This window comes from Ranitomeya variabilis, chromosome 4, assembly GCF_051348905.1.
Source record: "Ranitomeya variabilis isolate aRanVar5 chromosome 4, aRanVar5.hap1, whole genome shotgun sequence".
NCBI lineage: Eukaryota > Metazoa > Chordata > Amphibia > Anura > Dendrobatidae > Ranitomeya > Ranitomeya variabilis.
In genome coordinates, this window is record NC_135235.1 from 35,803,493 (window position 1) to 35,825,690 (window position 22,198).

The following is a 22,198-nucleotide window of genomic DNA, read 5'->3' on the forward strand; positions in this document are numbered from 1 at the left end:
CCGCCTCCTGCTTGCCGCAGCGCAACACTCCTCCGCCTCCTGCTTGCCGCAGCGCAACACTCCTCCGCCCCCTGCTTGCCGCAGCGCAACACTCCTCCGCCTCCTGCTTGCCGCAGCACAACACTCCTCCGCCTCCTGCTTGCCGCAGCGCAACACTCCTCCGCCTCCTGCTTGCCGCAGCGCAACACTCCTCCGCCTCCTGCTTGCCGCAGCGCAACACTCCTCCGCCTCCTGCTTGTCGCAGCGCAACACTCCTCCGCCTCCTGCTTGCCGCAGCGCAACACTCCTCCGCCTCCTGCTTGCCGCAGTGCAACACTCCTCCGCCTGTTCCACTTGATTGACAGTTTTGACCAGCACCATAGCAGCAATGCTAGTCCAAGCGGTGTCCTCTCTTAGGGTATGTGTCCACGTTCAGGTTTGCTTCAGGCTTTGGTCAGGATTTTATGCAGGTAAAATCCTGACCAAAAATGCACCTGAGGTCACTGGCAGGTCACCTGCGGTGTTCCTGCGTGTTTTGCTCATTGTAGCAACATGGTGTGTTCTGAAAAAACGCGACGCATGTGCGTTTTCGCGGGAAAAACGCATGCGTTTTTTCCTGCATAGTGGAGACAGGATTTCATGAAATCCCCTCCACTATGCTGTAACATCTGGACGCTGCGTTTTTGACGCTGCGGAAAAACGCAGCGTCAAAAACGCAGCGTTTCCTGGACGTGGAAACATACCCTCAGATGCTCCAAGCAGACAGATTAGCCTCAGCAGCATCAGAGGAGCAATGAACCTTGGCAGATCCAGTAATCCGGCCAGCTTTAGATCAGTGCTTACAATCCGTATAGTGGACTTCTTGTAATTGTACGCTCCTTGCCTTGGAAATCGGCCACCACAGACTGCAGAGTTGGCCGGTAACCTGGACAATAACCTAAAAAAACTATAGAATTAAAAATCCCTCAATTACACATTGCAAAAAATGTCCGCTGCTGATTTGGCTATGAATCTGCATGGAAAATCCACAACGGAGCACTGACAATGGATGGGAGGAAACTGCAATGATAATTGTCACAATAAAGAGCGTGCTGTAGACATGAAGTCTGCACCATGCTTTCACGGTCGTGCGGATTTTTTTCTGCAATGTGCGACTGGGATTTTTACATTTTCTTGCACTGTACTGTATTAGCTGCGGACTTGCTGTGCGGAATCTGGGAAAGATTGCAAACTTGCTTATTTTTTCACATCCTTTGCAATTTTACCCCTTTGAGAAGTTGAGACAACCCCTTATCTACACCGACTACTGGAGATTCACTTTCTGATGTCCTTCCTTCATGCTTTATATTGCACCGCAGGCTTTTCACCATGCTTTTCACTGCAGCACAGCCGGAAATACAGGATTGTGAAACGATTGAGGATAAACAGCAGAGAACCATCATGAGTATCCCAAACTCAACTGATTTGTTTTTTTTACCCAGCGTATCTGAAAATGGCATTTTATAAGCCATATTACATGGGCCAAAAACTCAAGGAAAAAAAAAAAAAAAAATTAAAAAAGCCATTAAATTACCATGAGTCGCAAAACTTGGCAAGTGTGTATCTCCTTTGAAGCCTCGCTGCATCCGTCATCCAACTTTAACACCATCTTGAAGGCGTCTTCTGCTTCCAGATACCTCTGCGCCAAGGAGATCAATCTGTTAATGGCAATTAAAGGGGTCCTCCAACCACACCTAGATTATTTTATATACAGGGAGAGGCGACCAGATCACATCTATCAAAAGCTTTACAAAATGTTGAGCAGGGTGATGGAGGGGCACAAGGGCACGTCTAAGGCGCAGGAAAGGCGACACTGCGCCCGGCGCAGCTGCATGTATGGCACAGGGGTCTTCAAATTTAAGGGGATCCTTAATTTTACAGAAAAGGTGCAGATGACATACCACCTGTGATTGGTGGATATATACAGCGGAGCATGATGCTGTATACCGTATGTACCATGTATAACAAGAGATTGTGAATATTCATCCATCTTACACACGACAGACATGAGAAAGCAGCTGAAACGCCCCATGCCACCTATAACTTTACAGGGATACGTACATTGCATCCTTTCAGGGCTCGGCCTTTCCTGAAATAACCCTTAGGGCAATCAGCCGAGAGCTGTATGGAAATATCTGCGTCCACCAGGGCCTTGGGGTAAAGCTCCAGCTGCTCGTAGCAATAGGAACGGTTTCCAAAATACCTGAAAAGTGCAAAATATATTAGCGAGTCCAAAAAAGTTATTACAGGAAAGAAAAAAAAAAAAAAAAAAATCTCGATATCCAACAGCTCAGCACTGACCGGTAAACTGGAACATCACAAGAGTTAGAAGCATGAACAAAACCCGGCCCCCCGAAAATAAATCAGTCATTATAGTTGTATCTGGAGCCCTGTAACCTCCTACAGCAGCCAGACCCGAGGTAGCAATGGTCAGAGGAGAGGATTAGCAAGTGGTTTTCTTAAGTCAGTCTTCACAGCTCACCTCCTCCACCTGTACAATCACATATCACATCTCTATAAAGAGTAGATAACACATGGTCCACCATTCACAAGAGGTGATGTCACAGCTCACCTCCTCCTCCTGTACAATGACTGATAACACCTCTATATACAGTAGATAACACAGGATCCACCATTCACAATAGGTGATGTCACAGCTCACCTCCTCCTGTACAATGACTGATAACACCTCTATATACTGCAGATAACACAGGATCCACCATTCACAATAGGTGATATCACAGCTCACCTCCTCCTCCTGTACAATGACTGATAACACCTCTATATACTGCAGATAACACAGGATCCACCATTCACAATAGGTGATATCACAGCTCACCTCCTCCTCCTGTACAATGACTGATAACACCTTTATATACAGTAGATAACACAGGAGTCACCATTCACAATAGGTGATGTCACAGCTCACCTCCTCCTGTACAATGACTGATAACACCTCTATATACAGTAGATAACACACGATCCACCATTCACAATAGGTGATGTCACAGCTCACCTCCTCCTGTACAATGACTGATAACACCTCTATATACTGCAGATAACACAGGATCCACCATTCACAATAGGTGATATCACAGCTCACCTCCTCCTCCTGTACAATGACTGATAACACCTCTATATACTGCAGATAACACAGGATCCACCATTCACAATAGGTGATATCACAGCTCACCTCCTCCTCCTGTACAATGACTGATAATAACAGACTTGGATGAGGTCAGGGTATTCCCCATATAAATCACGGTTACGCACACAGATTAACAACATTATCATCATGATGAATAAACATTTCCTTAAACTTCAAGAAATCAGAACACAAATCCAATTTCCACAGCAGTTTACATGATGGGGAAGATATAAATCCTCCGACAGACGCCGTCGCTCCTGGCTGCACATTTTTACCTGTAATCTTTAGGATCTAATCTGATCGCGTCACTAAACAGTTCAATTGCTTTGGTGTAGTTTCCGTCTTTCACTGAATTAACGCCTTGTTCTGGAAGAAAAGAGAAGGTTAATAAAGGCGAGGAATGCAGGAATTCATGTGTAATGGCGGGAGGGCTCGCTAACACACCGAGGGGCAGCCACACAATCACCAACTAAACCAAAATTAAACCCCTTTTTTTTTTATTACTATTTTGTAAGCAAATTGTTAAACGCCGACTGTTTTTTCTTTCTTTGCAACATATATATATATATCTTTACTTAGATCAAAAAAGCCTTCATTGCTGTACAAAAACCTCTCTAAAAGCACGCGTTTTTGCTGCAGCGTTTTTCCTGCCAAGAGATGCAGAAATTTGTGCAAGCAAATACTCAACGTGTGCACATAGCCTTACAGAGGCGGCATGCAGCTGCAGCGCTGTGTTACATTTTATGGATAATTACAATTTATTGTGCAGGACAGCAACAAAAAAACTAAACAAAACAAATAAATAGAAAATAAAGTGTATGACATGGTGTATTCCCTGCTGGAATTCTGTAGATCTTGTTCTGCAATATGCAGCATTAATCCAGCAAATTGTCGACTGCGGAAAATTTGCAGCGTATTCTAGATGACCAGAAACCGGAGCGTGTCCATTTCGCAGCGGACTCTGCAATGTATGGGGTAACATGTGGGGGCAGTAATGCAGCGGGTCACGCATCTGAAAGTGAATTTGCTGCGGATCCGCGACCGATAATCTGCCCAAGGGAAAGCATCCTAGAGATTTGCACCCGCAGGTCTTCAGGTCACGTGACAGAGACTATTCTGTAATAGTCACAGAACGAGGCGTCAGAGCGCAATGTATATGGTGGGGAGATGAGCAGAAACACATTTAATGTGTAACCTAAAACGCACGCAGCTCTGAAGCCATTTACTATAAAATGGCCAAATCATCATCATGTACAGGGGTTGGACAAAATAATGGAAACACCTAACGTTTTGGCATCATACTCTTCGAACATGTGATAAACATGCAAACCGTGACATATGGTAATGTTCTGTAGTTGATTATTTGTGTTATGTGATATGTGTATGTAAATTAACTGTTTGTTTTGCATAATTGTAAGAACATTGATGAGAACCTGATACCAAAGGCAGACCTCTTGGATTTTCAAAGAGGCCAAATTGTTGGTGCTCGTATGGCAGGCGCTAGTGTAACAGAAAGTGCCCGAATGTTTGGCGTGTCAAGAGGTAGTGTCTCCAAAGTAATGACTGCGTTTGAAAGAAGGAAAAATGTCAGCAGCAAAGCACAGGTCCAGCCGAAAGTCAAAGTTGACTGAGAGAGACCGTCGGACTCTAATACGAATTGTGAGAGAGGATCGCAATACCACGGCTCCGAAAATCACTGCTGAGCTCAATGAACACCTACAGAACCCAGTTTCCACGAAAACTGTTCGTCGGGAGCTGCACAAATGTGGATTCCATGGAAGAGCTGCAATTAGAAAACCGCTGCTCTCAATGACAAATGTTTCCAAGCATTTAGACTGGTGTAGAAACCTCCAGAATGGTCCCTCGAGCAGTGGAAACATGTGATATTCTCAGACGAATCATCGTTTACCCTATTTCCGACCTCCGGCCGAGTGTACGTTTGGAGACAGCCGAAAGAAGCATTCCATCCAGACTGCCTTCTCCCAACCGTAAAACATGGTGGAGGTTCTGTGATGATCTGGGGTGCTATTTCGTGGAGATCCGCCGGGCCAATGATATCCCTTCATGGAAGAATTAACAGCCGAGATTATTTAGGCATTTTGGGCGACCAAGTGCATCCAATGGTTCAAGCACTGTTCCCGGAGGGGAACGCCATCTTTCAGGATGATAATGCACCAATTCATACAGCTAGAATCGTTAAAGCACGGCACGAGGAACATTCTAATGAAGTTGAGCATCTCATCTGGCCCCCACAATCCCCAGACCTCAACATTATTGAGCATTTAAGGTCGATTTTAGAGATTCAAGTTAGACGTCGATTTCCGCCGCCATCGTGGCTCAAAGAACTGGAGGGTGTTTTAACTGCAGAATGGGCTAAAATTCCTTTGGAAACAATTCACACCTTGTATGAATCCATACCTCGGAGAATTGAGGCTGTAATCGCTACAAAAGGTGGACCTACACCATATTAAACTAACTTTTGTTGATGTTTCCAGGTGTTTCCATTATTTTGTCCAACCCCTGTATAAATGCACGCAGATGGGAAAGTGTGAGCACAACCTACACTAACTTTTCTTTTTCCCCAGGAGCACTTTCTTTTACTGGATGCTTATGTCTTGTACTGCAGCTCAATACCAGGGACATTAAAGCAGCAATATCAAGATCAAACCTGCAGCCCACAGGGGCGCTGTAACATTCTCTTTTACAACTTATATTTAGGCTATGTTCGCACGTTGCGATTTTTTTATGCAAAATTTTAAGCTTTAAGCTGCATTTTACAGTACCAACAAAGTCTATGAGATTTCAGAAATGTCCAGCACACACTTTTTTTTCTGAGTGATTTTCAAAACTACTGCGTTTATGCAAACAGCAGCATGTCACTTCTTTCAGCATTTTTTCCAGCGTTTTTTTTTTCACCCATAGGAAGCAATGAGTAAGTGCAAAAACCTAAGGAAGTTACTTTTCTTTTTTAAGGGGGAACTAAACTTTCAACATGCACAAGAGACAAAAACGCAGCAAAACCTGTTTTTTGTAAGCAGCTTCTTTACTGACAAGAGCAGGTTCTGCATGCAGAAAAAAAATGCGTGTGAACGTAGCCTTATATAGTTTGTTTGTTTTACATTAAATCACTTGCTTTATAACATAAGAGCCGCCCCCACTCCCTGGGCAGAGACAGCCGCCCCCACTTACTGGGCAGAGAGCCACTCCCACTTCCTGGACAGAAAGCCACTCCCACTTCCTGGACAGAAAGCCACTTCCTGGGCAGAGAGCCACTCCCACTCCCTGGGCTGAGACAGAGTCGCCCCCACTTCCTGGGCTGAAAGAACCACTCCCACTTCCTGGACAGAGAAACAGAACCACTCCCACTTCCTGAGCAGAGATCTCTCAGCCCTCCCCTCCCACTTCCTGTATTCCGTCTATTTTCAGACAGATTAGACCTGTCAACAGGCAAAGGACAGTAAGCAGAAACCTAGTGGCCGGCATTTTGGAGTGATTTGGGGGAAGGGAGAGTGGACAACATGCATAATAAATAATTAGATTATCTATTTATCACATTATCTGTCAAACGAGATCAAGTTCTCCGACAGTAAAGCGACCATTTAAAGGATCACTCAAGAAATGGATGAGAAAAGGACGTGCTCCGAGTCTCGCAGATCAGACACACAAATTTGCTTTTAAAACCAAACTCTATGGGTCATTTTTCTACTATTTAAAAAAAAAAAAAAAAAAATAGACAGCCCAGACACGTACAGCAGATATGTGAATGTATTTTAAACCTAGCGCCGGACATAAGGAGAATGCCCTAGGCGTCACGGATGGGGATGGCTTTAGTGCGCACTGTCCCTTTAATTCCACCACATGTGCACATAGTTGCGCCTTACATACAGTTCAGCTGCTCCTCTTTGTATCATTAATTCTGGCTATTAACAGTCCAGGGATTTTAGGCAATTTGGAAGGTGCTGAAGTTCATGTGCGGAGCAGCGCTCACTCTGAACTATCCACACAGCACAAATCTGCTGACAAATCAGTGATCAGAGCAAAGGGCCGGCCGTCTCTCTCTGGTCCGTGGCTCTGCAGTCATGACGCAATGGATCACAATCCCACCAGATCTTACAGCCCCCCCCATCAGGGTTTCCTATAGCAAGTTTACAGGGGTCTTCCAAGAATATAAAAAAATTACAGAAAAGTCCCTTAATGTGTGTGAGCGGCCACTATAGGACAGAGCAGAGCGGAGGTCATTATCATCACCGTCTGCCCCAGCTCTGTGCTGATGCCGCCAGGTCCAGTTGTGGGTGAAGCTTCCAATGGGACGACCGTTCTCATGATTTCTCTGCATCTATTATATAGAGGGGAAAACAAATCTAAAGGGGTTTTCCTGCACTTCCTATTAATGGCCTATCCTTAAAGGGGCAATCCGGCAAAAGACGCAATCTCCTATCAAGACAGATTTTTTAACACTTACTGCCAGGTTTACCTAAATCTACAGTATTTTTAAAAAGGAACCCTTAGAAAGCAGAGACTGAATCACTTTCCATAAAATATGTTGTTTTTTTCCCTTTTTGTTTTTTTTAACCTGGTGTAAATGCCGCCGTTCTCCTTAACCTGGCATTGGTTTTCTTTTCTTCCTGAGATATGGCCCATTTTCCCCTGTATATGAAGCTGGTCTAGTTAAACAAGTGGGCGTGGTCCTCAACTCTGCTCCTGAGCAGAGGGGACCACACCTACTTGGCTAAAATACTAGATTTATATACAGGGAAAAAAGAGCGCCATATCTCAGGAATGGAGAGAAGCAGGAGAAAAAAAAAAAAAAAACACAAAGATTCGTAACAGCAGCACTTATACCATTTTTAAGAAAATATTGCAGGTCCCCTTTAAATGCACTGTAAGAAACATCAGAAAAAGAACCATTTAAGTGCAAAAAAACATGGTTGTCACTTGGTTGGCTTCTATAGATCCTGACCCTTCCTTTTTTTATTAATATAAATGTGAAAAGATTTCTTCTCGTCTATGGGATATAATACTTCTGCATAATAGATCAATTTGCAAAAAAATAAATAAAAATAAATGAACGTATATTTCTTTTTGTTTTGCTAATTGTTCTCTTATGTAGAAGTATTAGATCTATATTGATGTGTAAATTAGGACATGGTTCGGATTTGCAAGGCCCTACTTACCGGCAAGATCTCTGGCTCTTTGGATCATGGGATCGGTGCAGTCATCCTGCAAAAGAAAGACCTCTATAACTAAGGGGAGTCAGAATTTTACCAATTAAAAGGGATTTTGTCACCAGATTGGCGCTGCCTCATCTAATGGCAGGAAAAAAAAAAAAAATAGATATTGCACAATAGCAATATAAAGAACAAGCGATTAAAGGGGTATTCCCATCTCCAAGATCCTATCCCAATATGTAGTTGGTGTAATAATAATAACAAATACCTTTAATTAGAAATGTAGTATAGTTCTTCTGATTTGCTATGTCTCTTTTCTCATGTGCAGGCCATTGCAGGACCTGAGGTATCCATGGCTACGACCACTGATAAAGTGAGTTAGTTGCTAGTGGTCGTAACAATGGATACCTATCTAAGATCCTGCAAATGTCGCACATGATGAAAGACAGCGAATCTGAAAAACTACACTACATTTCTAATTGGAGGTATTTGTGAATATTATTAGACCTACTACATATTGGGATAGGATCTTGGAGGTGGGAGTACCCCTTTAAATCCTTTAAAAAGGGAATAAAGGTTGAAAAGAATGCTTTAAAAATAGGAAAAAAATTAGAATCACTTACTACAAAGAAATTAAAAGCACAAAATAGTAAATATATAATTATGTATCATTTTTTTCGTTTAATTTCTCTTTTTGTAGCTTAAACAAACAAAAAAAAATGATTCTATTTCATTTTTCTTATATTTTAAAACATTCTTTTTAACTTTGAATCCCTTTTAAAAGGAATAAATATATATTTTCGTCGCTGCTGCATGCACAAATGTCTAATCAAAATAAAGTTATTTAACCTGCCAGGTAAATGGCATATAGGGAAAAACCACGAAACGTCAGAACTGCTGTCTCCGCACGTCCCCCCTAAAAATGCACTAAAAAGTGACAAGAACTTTGTACGTATCCAAAAATGGTAAAATCCTAAATGGAGCTTCAGCTCCCCAAAAAATGACGATACAATCCAAATTGTTTTAAATTTTTTTTTCTTCAAATGTCATCAATAAAATAAAAATAAGTAAATAAAACGAATCACCATAATCGTAATGACGTGAAGAATTAAGTTGGCAAACTATTTTTCACCATATAATGAATGCTGCAAAAACTATACCACAAAACAATGGGAGACATGCATTTTTCTTTTTATCGTATTTGTACATTTTTTCTTCACATTATATGGCAAAATTAATGGTGTCCGTCAAAGCTACAACTTTTCCCTCGTACAACTAGGTAGCCAATAAAAAAAAAAAAAAAGTTGTTTTTACTCTTGGAAGAGGGGTGTGGGGAGGGTAAAAATTAAATAAAAAAAAAAAAAAAAACAATATTGGGTGCGGCATGGGAAGGGGTTTAGGAAACCTGAGGTAGTCAACATTTTCTGATCCAAGAGTTGCCCTCGAGTCTCTGCAAATTTTAATTTTTTTTTTAAATCTTTTTATTTTTTATTTTTTTTTGGATGGGGGGAAACGACACACCATACTGTATATTGTCTCCGAACGTGCCAGGACCAGCAGCGTTACCTCCTGCACCTTCTCTTCATTCTCCTTGTTGGCACTGTGCTTCTTGTCATGTTTATTCCTGCTCTTTGGTCTGATGTGACTGGCAGCATTGGCAACAAACGCGCTATTTACGTCCCACTCCGGCTCCTGCAAAAAAAAAACAAAAAAAACATAATTGTTTGATTACGGGCAAGAAAGAAGCAGTCGGACCGGCTCCTGAGTACAACGCCTGATTAATGGAGAGAAGGGGCAACGCAGAGAATACACAGCACGGCGCTTGTTTCATCATGTGAGAACAGCAGAGCCGCTCGCCAACAAGGGGGTCATTACACCCACGGACCTGAGGCTTCAGCAACATTTTGTTTTTACAATAACTTTGGAATTTCCCCCATTTCAGATGTTGAGATTACCCCTTTAATATATATTTAGGGAATTGCCCTGTAAGCAATTTGCCCATTTCCTAACTCTCTTCTCTCCCTTAATTATCCATTTACACAATAGCTGACATAGGCTCCTTATCCAATCACTTCTATAAACAGTTTCTCTCCAGAAATTTCTTACACGACTCTATGACCTGCAGAGATTGTACACTAATAAGGACGCAGCAGAAAACTCCTCGTAAAGCAATTGCCTCATATGTGACACTGAAGGCGTCTTACTTATAAAGGCGACTCCACGAGACCCTCGAGATCAGACGTGGTTTTGTTATGCTGCAGCAATGGCAACACTTCAATAAAGTATATAATAAGCAGCTGATAATTATATCAATTAGCAACAATTATCGCAGTGAGTGGCTGCACCACGGCTCTGAAGAAATACCGGAGAACGCGAGTCATAACATCCGGGAAACGCTATCAGTACGGGATGACGGCCAGTCACACACACTGGATTAAAGCTGGATTTATACATTAAAGGCATATCAATAATTATTCATGTAGAGAACTAAAACTAAAAAAGTTGCGCACTGTTCTATGTACAGTACATATCTTCTACCGATCTAGCATTACATCCTGTATTATACCCCAGAGCTGCACTCACTATTCTGCTGGTGCAGTCACTGTGTACATACATTACATTACTGATCCTGAGTTACATCCTGTATTATACCCCAGAGCTGCACTCACTATTCTGCTGGTGCAGTCACTGTGTACATACATTACATTACTGATCCTGAGTTACATCCTGTATTATACTCCAGAGCTGCACTCTCTATTCTGCTGGTGCAGTCACTGTGTACATACATTACATTACTGATCCTGAGTTACATCCTGTATTATGCTCCAGAGCTGCACTCACTATTCTGCTGGTGCAGTCACTGTGTACATACATTATATTACTGATCCTGAGTTACCTCCTGTATTATACTCCAGAGCTGCTCTCACTATTCTGCTGGTGCAGTCACTGTGTACATACATTACTGATCCTGAGTTACCTCCTGTATTATACTCCAGAGCTGCTCTCACTATTCTGCTGGTGCAGTCACTGTGTACATACATTACATTACTGATCCTGTACTGATCCTGAGTTACATCCTGTATTATACTCCAGAGCTACACTCACTATTCTGCTGGTGCAGTCACTGTGTACATACATTACATTACTGATCCGGAGTTACATCCTGTATTATACCCCAGAGCTGCACTCACTATTCTGCTAATGAATAGTAGTGCACGCACATTACTTATGATACAGCCTGTGACTCAAATAAGGTTTAGATTAATTCTACAAAAAAAAAAAAAAAAAAAAAATGAAGGAAGAAGGGACATAAGGAATGAGAGTACAATTTTGCACAATAAGATATATGGCCATCACAGACTTATAACTTTGCACCCCATTTTATAAAACAGAACAGAGCGCTGCTGAGATTACACGTCTTTTGCACATCCCCTGGATAACTACATGCCTGCATACCTGCTCATTTTCTTCAAGGTGTTTCTTCTTCTCAAGCTTCTTCCGTTCCCGCTGCCTCTGTGGAGAGAGAGGGACATATGAAGTAAAAGGGTTTAGAGAGGATGATGTATTCCTGAATAACTAGGTATCTTGCGGGAAAAAAAAAAAAAATGTTTCCCCCTCGGCAGGCTCTCTGTAATTTTCAGTAGTCACTGAACTAGTGGGTAGAAACTAGCTGTTATGAGATCACACAGACATGACAGACTCCATCTCACATATCTATGTAGCAGCAGCATGGCGCATATTATGCAGCAGGACTGAGCAGTGCAGCTGTGAATTCAGCATTGCAGCTGTGAATCCAGCACTGCAGTGAGCAAAAACACTTACTAGAAAGCAATGGCACGGTCTGTTTGTGTTTTTGTCTCTCTCTTTCATTCTGCTTCTCCCTTTCCACAGATTAAAAGCTGCCTATAAAAATCTAAAACCCCATGGGGTCAACCTATCTTGTTTTTACCAAGATGGATTTTAGCAGTTTTTCATGAGTTCAGGAGGGAAAAGTGGCTCATCAGTGGAGAAAGAAACAGATTTCTCTGATAAGATATATTACAAAGTTTCTTATATCCACCTGTACTTTTAATTCATGCCATGTTTGCTGAAACGGTGACCAACAATCTTAGCCACACACTTCTAGTCCAGGGTCAACAGGGAAAAGCCAGAATGGGTGAGGCTTCTTTCACATTTCCATCGGTACTCGGCGTGACGTACCGACGGATGTTTGTGAGTGACGTGAGAAGCGGACGCAGTGTTTCAACGCGTCCGCTGCCCATTGTAGAGTCCCAGGGAGGAGGGGGTGGATTTCCAGCCAGGCATGCGCAGTAAAAAATGCAGGACACAACGTACGAAAAAACATTCCCTTGAATGTTTTTTCGATACGACGGCCCGCCAAATACTGACGCATCCAGTGCACGATGTATGGAATGTGTGTCCATACGTCGCGATGCGTCAGTAATACAAGTCTATGTGAAAAAAACGCCTCCTGCGGGCAACTTTGCAGGATGCATTTTTTTTTTTTTTTTTTCACAGAACAACGCATTGTGACGGTCTGCAAAAGACGGAAATGTGAAAGTAGCCTAAGATGCCCAGCAGGCTAGAGAGGACTACTTACCTTCTTCTTGGCTCGCCGCTTCTCTGCTTTTTGTCTGGACTGACCGTCTTCTGACAAGTCATCATCAGAGTTTATATCTTCTTCCTTCAAATGTAGAAATAAAAAAATATTTTCAGATCTCAAGGATAAATGATGGATACACCTGTATCTATATATCTATATAATTGTCTAAGGGTCTGTTTGTCTGTAACCGAAATCCCACGTCGCTGATTGGTCGCGCCCGGCCTCGACCAATCAGCGTTCATAAATAAACTACATACATATACTAGAACGAGAATAACACGGAGGACAGTGTGTGAGGGAGAGAATAACATGGAGGACACTGTGTGAGGGAGAGAATAACACGGAGGACAGTGTGTGAGGGAGAGAATAACACGGAGGACAGTGTGTGAGGGAGAGAATAACACGGAGGACAGTGTGTGAGGGCGAGAATAACACGGAGGACAGTGTGTGAGGGAGAGAATAACATGGAGGACACTGTGTGAGGGAGAGAATAACACGGAGGACAGTGTGTGAGGGAGAGAATAACACGGAGGACAGTGAGGGCGAGAATAACACGGAGGACAGTGTGTGAGGGCGAGAATAACACGGAGGACCGTGTGTGAGGGAGAGAATAACACGGAGGACAGTCTGAGGGAGAGAATAACATGGTCCATTTCCGTCTATTTGTCTGTAAAGGCAATCCTGCGTCGCTGATTGGTCGTGCCCGGCCGGGCGCGATTGGGGCGGGATTTCAACACCACTTCACTTTTTACTATTGATGCTGCCTGTGCAGCATCAATAGTAAAAAGATATCATGTTAAAAATAATTAAAAAAAAATAAAAATAAAAATCGTGATATTCTCGCCGGCAGGTTTTCCCACTCCTTGCGATGCTCCGGTCCCAGTAATGCTTTGCGGTAATGACACCAGATGATGTAGCGGTCTCACGAGACCGCTACATCACCACGGGTTATTGCCGCTAAGCATCACTGGGAACGGACCTGGCGGGAGCATCGCTAAAGGCCTGGGCTGGATCCGGGGGCCGCCGGAAGGCGAGTATATAACTATTTTTTATTTTAATTCTTTTTTTTTTTTTTTTACAGGGAAATGGTGCCCACACTGCCATATGCTACGTGGCCGTGCTATATACTACGTGGCTGTGCTATATTTCTCTGCTGTATCTGTGCATCATGAATCGTGGTATGTGTTAAAGAGGGGGGCCCACTGAGACTCTTTCGCCCAGGGCCCTCAAAAACCTGAAGCCGGCCCTGGCTTCACATAGGCCGGGCGCGACCATCAATAGTGAAAAGATATAATGTTAAAAATAATAAAAAAAAATAAAAATAAAAAAAAAGAGAAGATTGTGCTATTCTCACCTTCCGGCGGCCCCCGAAGCCTTCCCCATCCTCGTGATGCTCTCGGCAGCTCCATTCCCAGTAATGCTATGCGAAATGACCCCAGATGACGTAGGATCACGCGAGACCGCTACGTTATCACAGATTATTGTCGCAAAGCATCACTGGGAACGGACCTGGCGAGAGCATCGCTAGCTCCTGGGCTGGATCCAGGAGCCGCCAGAAGGTGAGTATATAACTATTTTTTATTTTAATTATTTTTTAAAAGGGATATGGTGCCCACACTGCTATATATTACGTGGGCTGTGCTATACACTATGTGGGCTGTGCCTGTGTTATATACTACGTCGACTGTGCTATATACTACGTTGACTGTGCTATATACTACGTTGACTGTGCTATACACTATGTGGGCTGTGCCTGTGCTATATACTACGTCGACAGTGCTATATACTACGTCGACTGTGCTATATACTACGTCGACTGTGCTATACACTATGTGGGCTGTGCCTGTGCTATATACGACGTCGACTGTGCTATATACTACGTCGACTGTGCTATATACTACGTGGGCTGTTATATGCTACGTGGCTGTGCTATATGCTACGTGGGGTGCTATATGCTACGTGGGCTGTTATATGCTACGTGGGGTGCTATATGCTACGTGGGGTGCTATATACTACGTGGGCTGTTATATGCTACGTGGGCTGCTATATGCTACGTGGGCTGTTATATGCTACGTTTACTGAACAAGTTCAGTCATACATATTCTAGAATACCCGATGCGTTAGAATCGGGCCACCATCTAGTTTACTATATAATCGTCTAATTCTGTCTGTTTGTCTGTAACGGAAATCCCACGTCGCCGATTGGTCTTGCCAGCTGCCTGCGACCAATCAGCGACAGGCGCAGTCAGGCCGCTAATTGGCACGGGATTTGAACCACGCTTCGCTGACTAATCAGCGATATTGGCTCAAGATTTAAACCCCGCTGCGCTGATTGGTCGCGGCCGGCTGCGACCAATCAGTGATATTGTAGCGGGATTTAAACACCGCTTCACTGATAATGTATATATTTTACCCGGAAAATCCTGTGTATTCATTGCATTATTCTTAAATATTCATAAATAAACTACATACACATTCTAGAATACCCGATGCGTTAGAATCGGGCCACCATCTAGTAATAAAATAAGAGCACAAGAACGTATCACGAGTCGTATGCAGACACATTAGTTGGGGTGCAGATATAAACGCTAGTGTCCATATACTCGGTACTGGGATTACAGACTACGGACATGTCTGATATGAACTACACCAGGCCATGGCTTAAAGGACCCATTCCCATCTCACCTATCAGACAGTGGATTTGCAGATTGCTGGGACCCCCACCCACCCACCCACCGAACCATCCAACATGCCTATGAGAATGGAGCAGTGACATCTCTCCACTCATTGTCAATGGGACCAACAAAGGTAGACACAATCTTTAGATAGAAGGTGCCATTTTGAGGGAAGAAAGAAGTGGTGTTTTTATGGACATCCCATTAAGACGCTTATTTCCATCTCCACCTTTCAAGTCCAACTTGGCAATAACTCCGTCCAGTAGAGTTGGATTTACAGATGACAGAGGTTGAGCTACGCGGCTTCCATAAGTCTAAATCACTTCTATAAAAGTCTCAGACGTGCTGGGCCGTTGCCATAAATCCATCTTCAGTGATCGGAGCCTGGACGGAGGTATTCCTGTCTCAGCTATTAAGGGTGCAGTTTCTACGACCAACTCAAAGAGCCCAAGCCATCTCCTATGTCCCTTCCCGCCCCCAAAAATCCCCTACCACCTTCTGTCTCAATCAGTACTCAAGAGCTCGTCTTCTCTAACCCTTTCCCAAAACCCCACTCACAAAATAGCTCCGGTCAACTTTGGATTTCCATGCCCCTGGAACCTTTTTTTTTTACCCTCTCCGCCAGCTTCTCCTGTATCCCCTTCATGATGCCCTCAGACTCTACCTCCTTACAGGGCCCAAACCATCTCCAAGCTCATGTTATCTGGTACTCAACCCCCACTCCTAATAGTAGGGCGTTGGGTGCCCCAACTCTACAGAACTATGGGGACCAGAATTTGCCAACGGCATCCCATTTCCATACATATATACCATTTCTATAGATGGGTAACACTGTTTCTCCGCAGCTTTGTATAGCATCGGCCGTTCCGTTCATCCATCCATGGTACCGTACCTGGAGATTCAGGTCTTTTTTGTGCATTATCTCTTTTCGGCAGCCATGGATACCTTCAGCAGTTTCAAAGTCCATTGCATTCTCTGATGTTTCAAGGTGAAGCTTTATGGTGAGGAAAGAAAAAAAAAAGAAAAGTTTTTATTAAGAATCCAGGAGCTGAACTCTTAACTTCTTCATTATGGATCAGAAGTCTAATGAATAATGAACTATCTACCTGGAACTAAAGCATCTGTCTGGTGCGAGCGGCAAATTACTGCTCACCGCTCCAAATACATTTACGCTGCATAAGCAAAAAAAGTTCAATGAACTTTTATAAAGTGGATGAACAGAGAGAATGAATCCCCCCACCATCGGAGACGGAGGCGGTGGCATTCACATTAATACTCCAGAGTACAGACCCTTAAAGTGAGTGTCCTTGAGTCGTCCTCCGAGCCTGCGATCGCTGGCGGAGAACCAATATGGCTACTCTTCACATTGGCTGTGACTCCGGCTTTTTTTCCAGGTAGAAGTTATGTGGGTGATCAAAAAATTGGGTGACCATCAATATGGCCGCATTTACCGGAACTCACCACGGAAATGTAGCATGTGGTCCGTGGCCACAATGCAAAATCCATAGCTGCCCTCCCCATTCTATCATGTGACATGTATACAAATTGTATTTATTTTTATTTTTTTAATCACCATGCCCCCCACACTGATCCTCCCTAAAACTACATGACAGTTTAGGATTTCTGCATGAAAATATCAATGTTGCTTAATACAGGAACACAATTCCATAACCAGATTTAACAATGCAAACTCGATACATTATTAAATAGATCTTGGGCCTGATGAGGCTGGTGCACTTACTATGGAAAATTATGCCATAATGGCTGTTTGATACCAAATATTATAATGGACAGTTTATGAGTCCAGCTAAAAAAATTAAATAAAACAGCTGATGAGTCCAAGTTTAATTTAGTCTTCACCAAACCAGTCTGACAGCTGCAGCTTGTACTGATCAGTGTGAGATCTCAGCAGCAGCAAGGAGGGACACTGAGGAGATGACAATTCCGCTCAGTAGGTGGAAAATCAGCTTTGGCAGGGAGAAGCTACCTATCAGGTTAGGTCTGAGGAGATCCAGTTTTAAGGTGGGACACCGAGGTACTGCTAATCAGACTATGTGGGCAGGAATTCTGCAGCATTTTTTTTTTTTTCTTTTTTGAGTTTTGCCGGTATTCTAACTTGGATTTTTACAGCTTACACCAGCCTCATCAGGTCTAGGAAATTTCTATAACGTATGCAGCTTGTATAGTGAAGTCTGGTGACTGATCCATTGGAAATTAAATAGTAATGATACAGAACATTTTAAATACTGCCTGCTCTGATTAATTCCCAACATGAGCTCTTTATTCAGATTTTATCTAATAACATTCGACAAACAGTGGATCGGCATGAGAAACATTCACAAAACTATGTCTGACACTATATGCGAGTACACAGCGGTCTTCCAGTGCCAGGAGTCATGGACGCTGCCCGTTTCCTCACTTACGCTGCAGATAATTCTAATTACCCAAATACTCAGAGCATCATACACTCCAGCCAAGCGACAGGACGGGCCGGAGCAGCGGCCAGGAGCAAAGCGACAGGACGGGCCGGAGCAGCGGCCAGGAGCAAAGCGACAGGACGGGCCGGAGCAGCGGCCAGGAGCAAAGCGACAGGACGGGCCGGAGCAGCGGCCAGGAGCAAAGCGACAGGACGGGCCGGAGCAGCGGCCACCAGCCAAGCGACAGGACGGGCCGGAGCAGCGGCCACCAGCAAAGCGATAATTTCCTGATTGCTGCAGTCAGACTGTTGGACCACCACTGATTCACAGAATGGGGGCTCCTCAGCCTTCCATAGACTCCTAACACCTCAGTGAGCAGTCTGCTAAATCTGTCCTGCTCAAGACGACAGTTTTCAGGAAGAGTGATGGATTTAGGAAGGAGGGGAAAACATGGCTCATAAATGGAGAAAGTAATATTTCTCTGGTAAGATAAATAAAACAAAGTTCTTCTCTCTGCGAAGAATTCAAGCAAGATAGACAGATGGGACCCAATTTGGTCCAGTAAACAAGACTGCATGCATAAATGGGTTTTCCTGTTTAAAAAGATCCACAGTGATCACCTGTGATCTGCAGTGAAACCTCCTAGCAAGAGTTCAATTTCCCTGCACTGCCCCCACTGGAGGAATGAAGAATTACATTGTGTACTTTGATTTTAAAAGGGAGAAATGTCTTACCACAATAAGACTCTTCGTAGCTGTGGATCCATAAGGGTCCTGAACTGGAGACCCTCTCTAACAATGAAAATCCCCTAATAAAGTATTGGGAAAAAAAATAGCGTGCTCATTTAAGCCCTTTGCATCATAAAAAAACCACAATATGTAACATATATTCAAGTGTATGTAATTTTCCTTGATAATAGGTTTCAGTGAAGCTCAGAATTCATTATATCTTCTTTTTCGCAACGTTCTTGTTTATGACAATGAGACGTGTCATGGAGATTGTAAAACATTTACAAGGACATCGGAGCACGCGGCGCCTCATTTGTTAGATACCTTTTCATCATGTCGGCTTATTTGTTTTACGCTGCAGGTTCTGGGGACACCTTCCCCGGGATTAAAATATTATGCAAATGCAATCACAGGAGAATCCGCTCCTACAATGCAGCAAATTGTTCGGCCGGGTGCTCCGAAACAGAGCAAATACATAAAGGGATACAAAAATACGACAATTGCTTAAAAGAAAAAAAAAAAAAAGTTTAGTGCAGATTCAGACAATGGTAATGCAGCCTGAGCTTTTTTATGCATTAGCAGCTTCATTCAAAACTCTGCTGACATTTGCTCACATTTTGCGATTTTGATCTTTCGCCTCTTTTCCCCTGCCAAGATCCATATAGATTTTTTTTTTTTTAATGAGGGTTTATTTTTCATGAGACTAGTTGTAGTTTTAAATGACACCAGTTTTCTATATGAAAGGAGAAAAATAAAAAATAAAACTGGAAGTAGGGTGAAATTATGAAAAAAAAAAAAAATTAGCAATTTCATCAAGATTTTTTGGGTTTCACTTGTACAGCGCCATTAAATCTTCACTGCACTTTACAGACATGATCTTTTATAGCTTTTCTGATCTGGTAAATATGACACAGTAACATAATTCTCCAGGTCTGTGCAATTACAGAGATACCAAACTTAAGAGAGATATAGAAATATATATATATATATATATATATATATATATATATATATATATATATATATATATATATATATATATATATATATATATAGTATGCTCCGCATAAGTGAGTACACCCTAACAGTTTTGTCAGAAAGCAAAATTTTTCCGTGGGGTACCAGAATATTAAAAATTCTTACAGTTGTGGGCCATTGATTGCAAAGATTTGTTATTCTGTACACCCCAAAAAAGTACGTTTTCCTAACAAAATTCTTTCAAGACCATGTTGCAAAATTGAGAACACCCCAATGAAAGTGTTCAGAGCAAAGCTAAAAGTTTAAACTACAAAATTCTAATTAACAAGAATGAACAGTTGTCCAGTAGACAGTGATTATGTTATGTTATTCATCAAAGAAAACGCATTCCCATCTCAAGTTGTCAGCAATGGCACCACATGGAAGAGAAGTGTCACAAGACAGCAATGGCACCACATGGAAGAAAAACGTCACAAGACCTGAGAAAATAATTTCTTTACACAAGAAAGGCAAAGGCTACAATAAGATCAGCAAAGCTTTACTTATCAGGCAGAATACTGTAGCAAAAGTAATAGAAAAATGTAACAAAGAAGGGACTGTAATCATCTCACAAAGACGTAAAGGCCAATATCAGAAGTTGCCACCTAAATAGGAGCATCTTCTAATGAGAAAGGCGGAAAAAGATTGAAATTAACAAGCATGTCTGTTAAATAAGTAGAAAGCCAAATTGGGGTGAATGTTTCCTGTGACACAATACAGTGTAAACTGCAGATGAATGGCATGTATGGGAGTCCTCCACGAAGGAAGTAGCACCTAAAGCACATGTACAAAAATGTCACCTACCATTTGCCACAGAGCATGCTGAAAAATATGAAGCCTACTGGGACTCTACACTCTGGAGTCACAAGACCAAGGGGAAGGTTTTTTCGGAATTGATGCCTTCAAAACTGTATGGCGTTGAAAAACTGAGGAATCCAAAGAAAAATGCATGGTGCCTACAGTGAGGCATGGTGGTGGCAGTGTCCTTATGTGAAGGATGCATAAGCTGCTGGTGTTGGAGGGACACAAGTCATTGATGGGATCATGAATTCACAGATGCCCTGCTCTTTAGTGAAAGAAGATGCCGCCATGTAGCCCACTTGTTCATTCCAGGCCTACAAGACTTGGAGCGGTCTGTAATAATCGTGGAGGGATTATTGTTTTTTTTATTTGTTTATTTAAATGTGGGGTGTACTTATTTTTGCATCAACTGATTTAAGTAAGATTGAAGATTTTGTAATGAAAGTTACATTATTAACCTTATCTTCACACTATGGGTTTAAAAAAAAAAAAAAACCTCAATCTTGACAAAATGCTGGAAGTCATTCTTATGTTCAGGGAGATCTTAAAATCTTAGTGGTCAAAGGGGGTGTAATCACTTATGCTAATAACTATATTTTAGAGGTTTGAAACAAAAAATATAATAGCAATAATAGTAATCAGAATTCTGAACAGAAAAAAAATTTGGTTAGTGTCAAAATTTTCCAAAACCACCAACTTATTTTTTTATTTTTACTTTTCCTTTGTGCATGCTTCCACAGTCATCGTTTGGGGTTACATATGATGTTTTTCTTTTCATTTCAATTATTATTATTTTTATTTTTTTTTTTTGGGGGGGGGGGGGATTCAATGTTTTTATTAGGAACAATTAATAGGCATCAATCATGGTTTGTAACGTCGGACTGTGTAAGTACAAACAAATTACAAGGGGAATAGTATCACCCAGTTGCCCATTTATTAATAAAGCTCTAGAACTTACAGAGGAACATTACAATGCAGAACGCCAAGAAAAGGTTCTTCAGAATTGTTTTTTCATGAGATATTTGCTAAATTATTACAATCGGACACAGGTCAGGAGAGCAAACAGTACTTTTCCACTACTTTGTACCAGTGGGGGCGCTTTACAAAGACTTCTGACCCTTAAGTCTCATTCTTGGGGTTTTCTATTTTATGCCAGTGTTATTTTTTTTTTATGCATCATAAGAGCAGAATGAACGGAGAAGAGTTTTGCTTGGCTCCTGGTTGAGGATAGGAGATGTAGTGCCCAGAGGCATTAGTGGGCAGCGGAGCGTGCGATGGGGTGCTTGGCGCGGTCTGACTACAGCTGAGTCTCTGTGAAATCCTACTCTTTTCACCCTTGCTCGTGTTTTCAGATCAGAATAGCTTTCCCAGTGCAGGACTTGGCTTTTGTGCTCGTGTCATAAAGCAGAAAAAGAGCAAAAGGAAACTGCTGGAAGATGAAATACGCCAATGCTGCATTTCCGAGCGCCATTCTCCGACCCACCGGAGCATCCAGCAGCAGCGGGCACCAGATAAGACGGCACCAGCCAATCCCTCATAGGAAGTTATTGCAGGATCAGAAATGTAAAAGCGAGTCCAGCCATCACCAGCCAGTTATCACACACCGAGACGAGAAATCATAAG

At 42.5% G+C, this 22,198-nt stretch overlaps 1 protein-coding gene across 1 annotated transcript in view; it reads right to left on the bottom strand.

The window, feature by feature from the left end:
* The window catches only part of LOC143769622 (uncharacterized), a 55,742-nt gene that overhangs the window by 9,429 nt on the left and 24,115 nt on the right, over positions 1–22,198 (bottom strand). The window contains exons 2-9 of the mRNA XM_077258332.1: positions 16,505–16,606; positions 12,935–13,018; positions 11,791–11,847; positions 9,901–10,026; positions 8,341–8,386; positions 3,442–3,532; positions 2,080–2,221; positions 1,553–1,657 (exon numbers count right to left, since the gene is read on the bottom strand). Of these exons, the coding sequence (XP_077114447.1) occupies positions 1,553–1,657; positions 2,080–2,221; positions 3,442–3,532; positions 8,341–8,386; positions 9,901–10,026; positions 11,791–11,847; positions 12,935–13,018; positions 16,505–16,579 (726 nt within the window). The 5' untranslated portion in view covers positions 16,580–16,606. The remainder of the gene's footprint in view (positions 1–1,552; positions 1,658–2,079; positions 2,222–3,441; positions 3,533–8,340; positions 8,387–9,900; positions 10,027–11,790; positions 11,848–12,934; positions 13,019–16,504; positions 16,607–22,198) is intronic.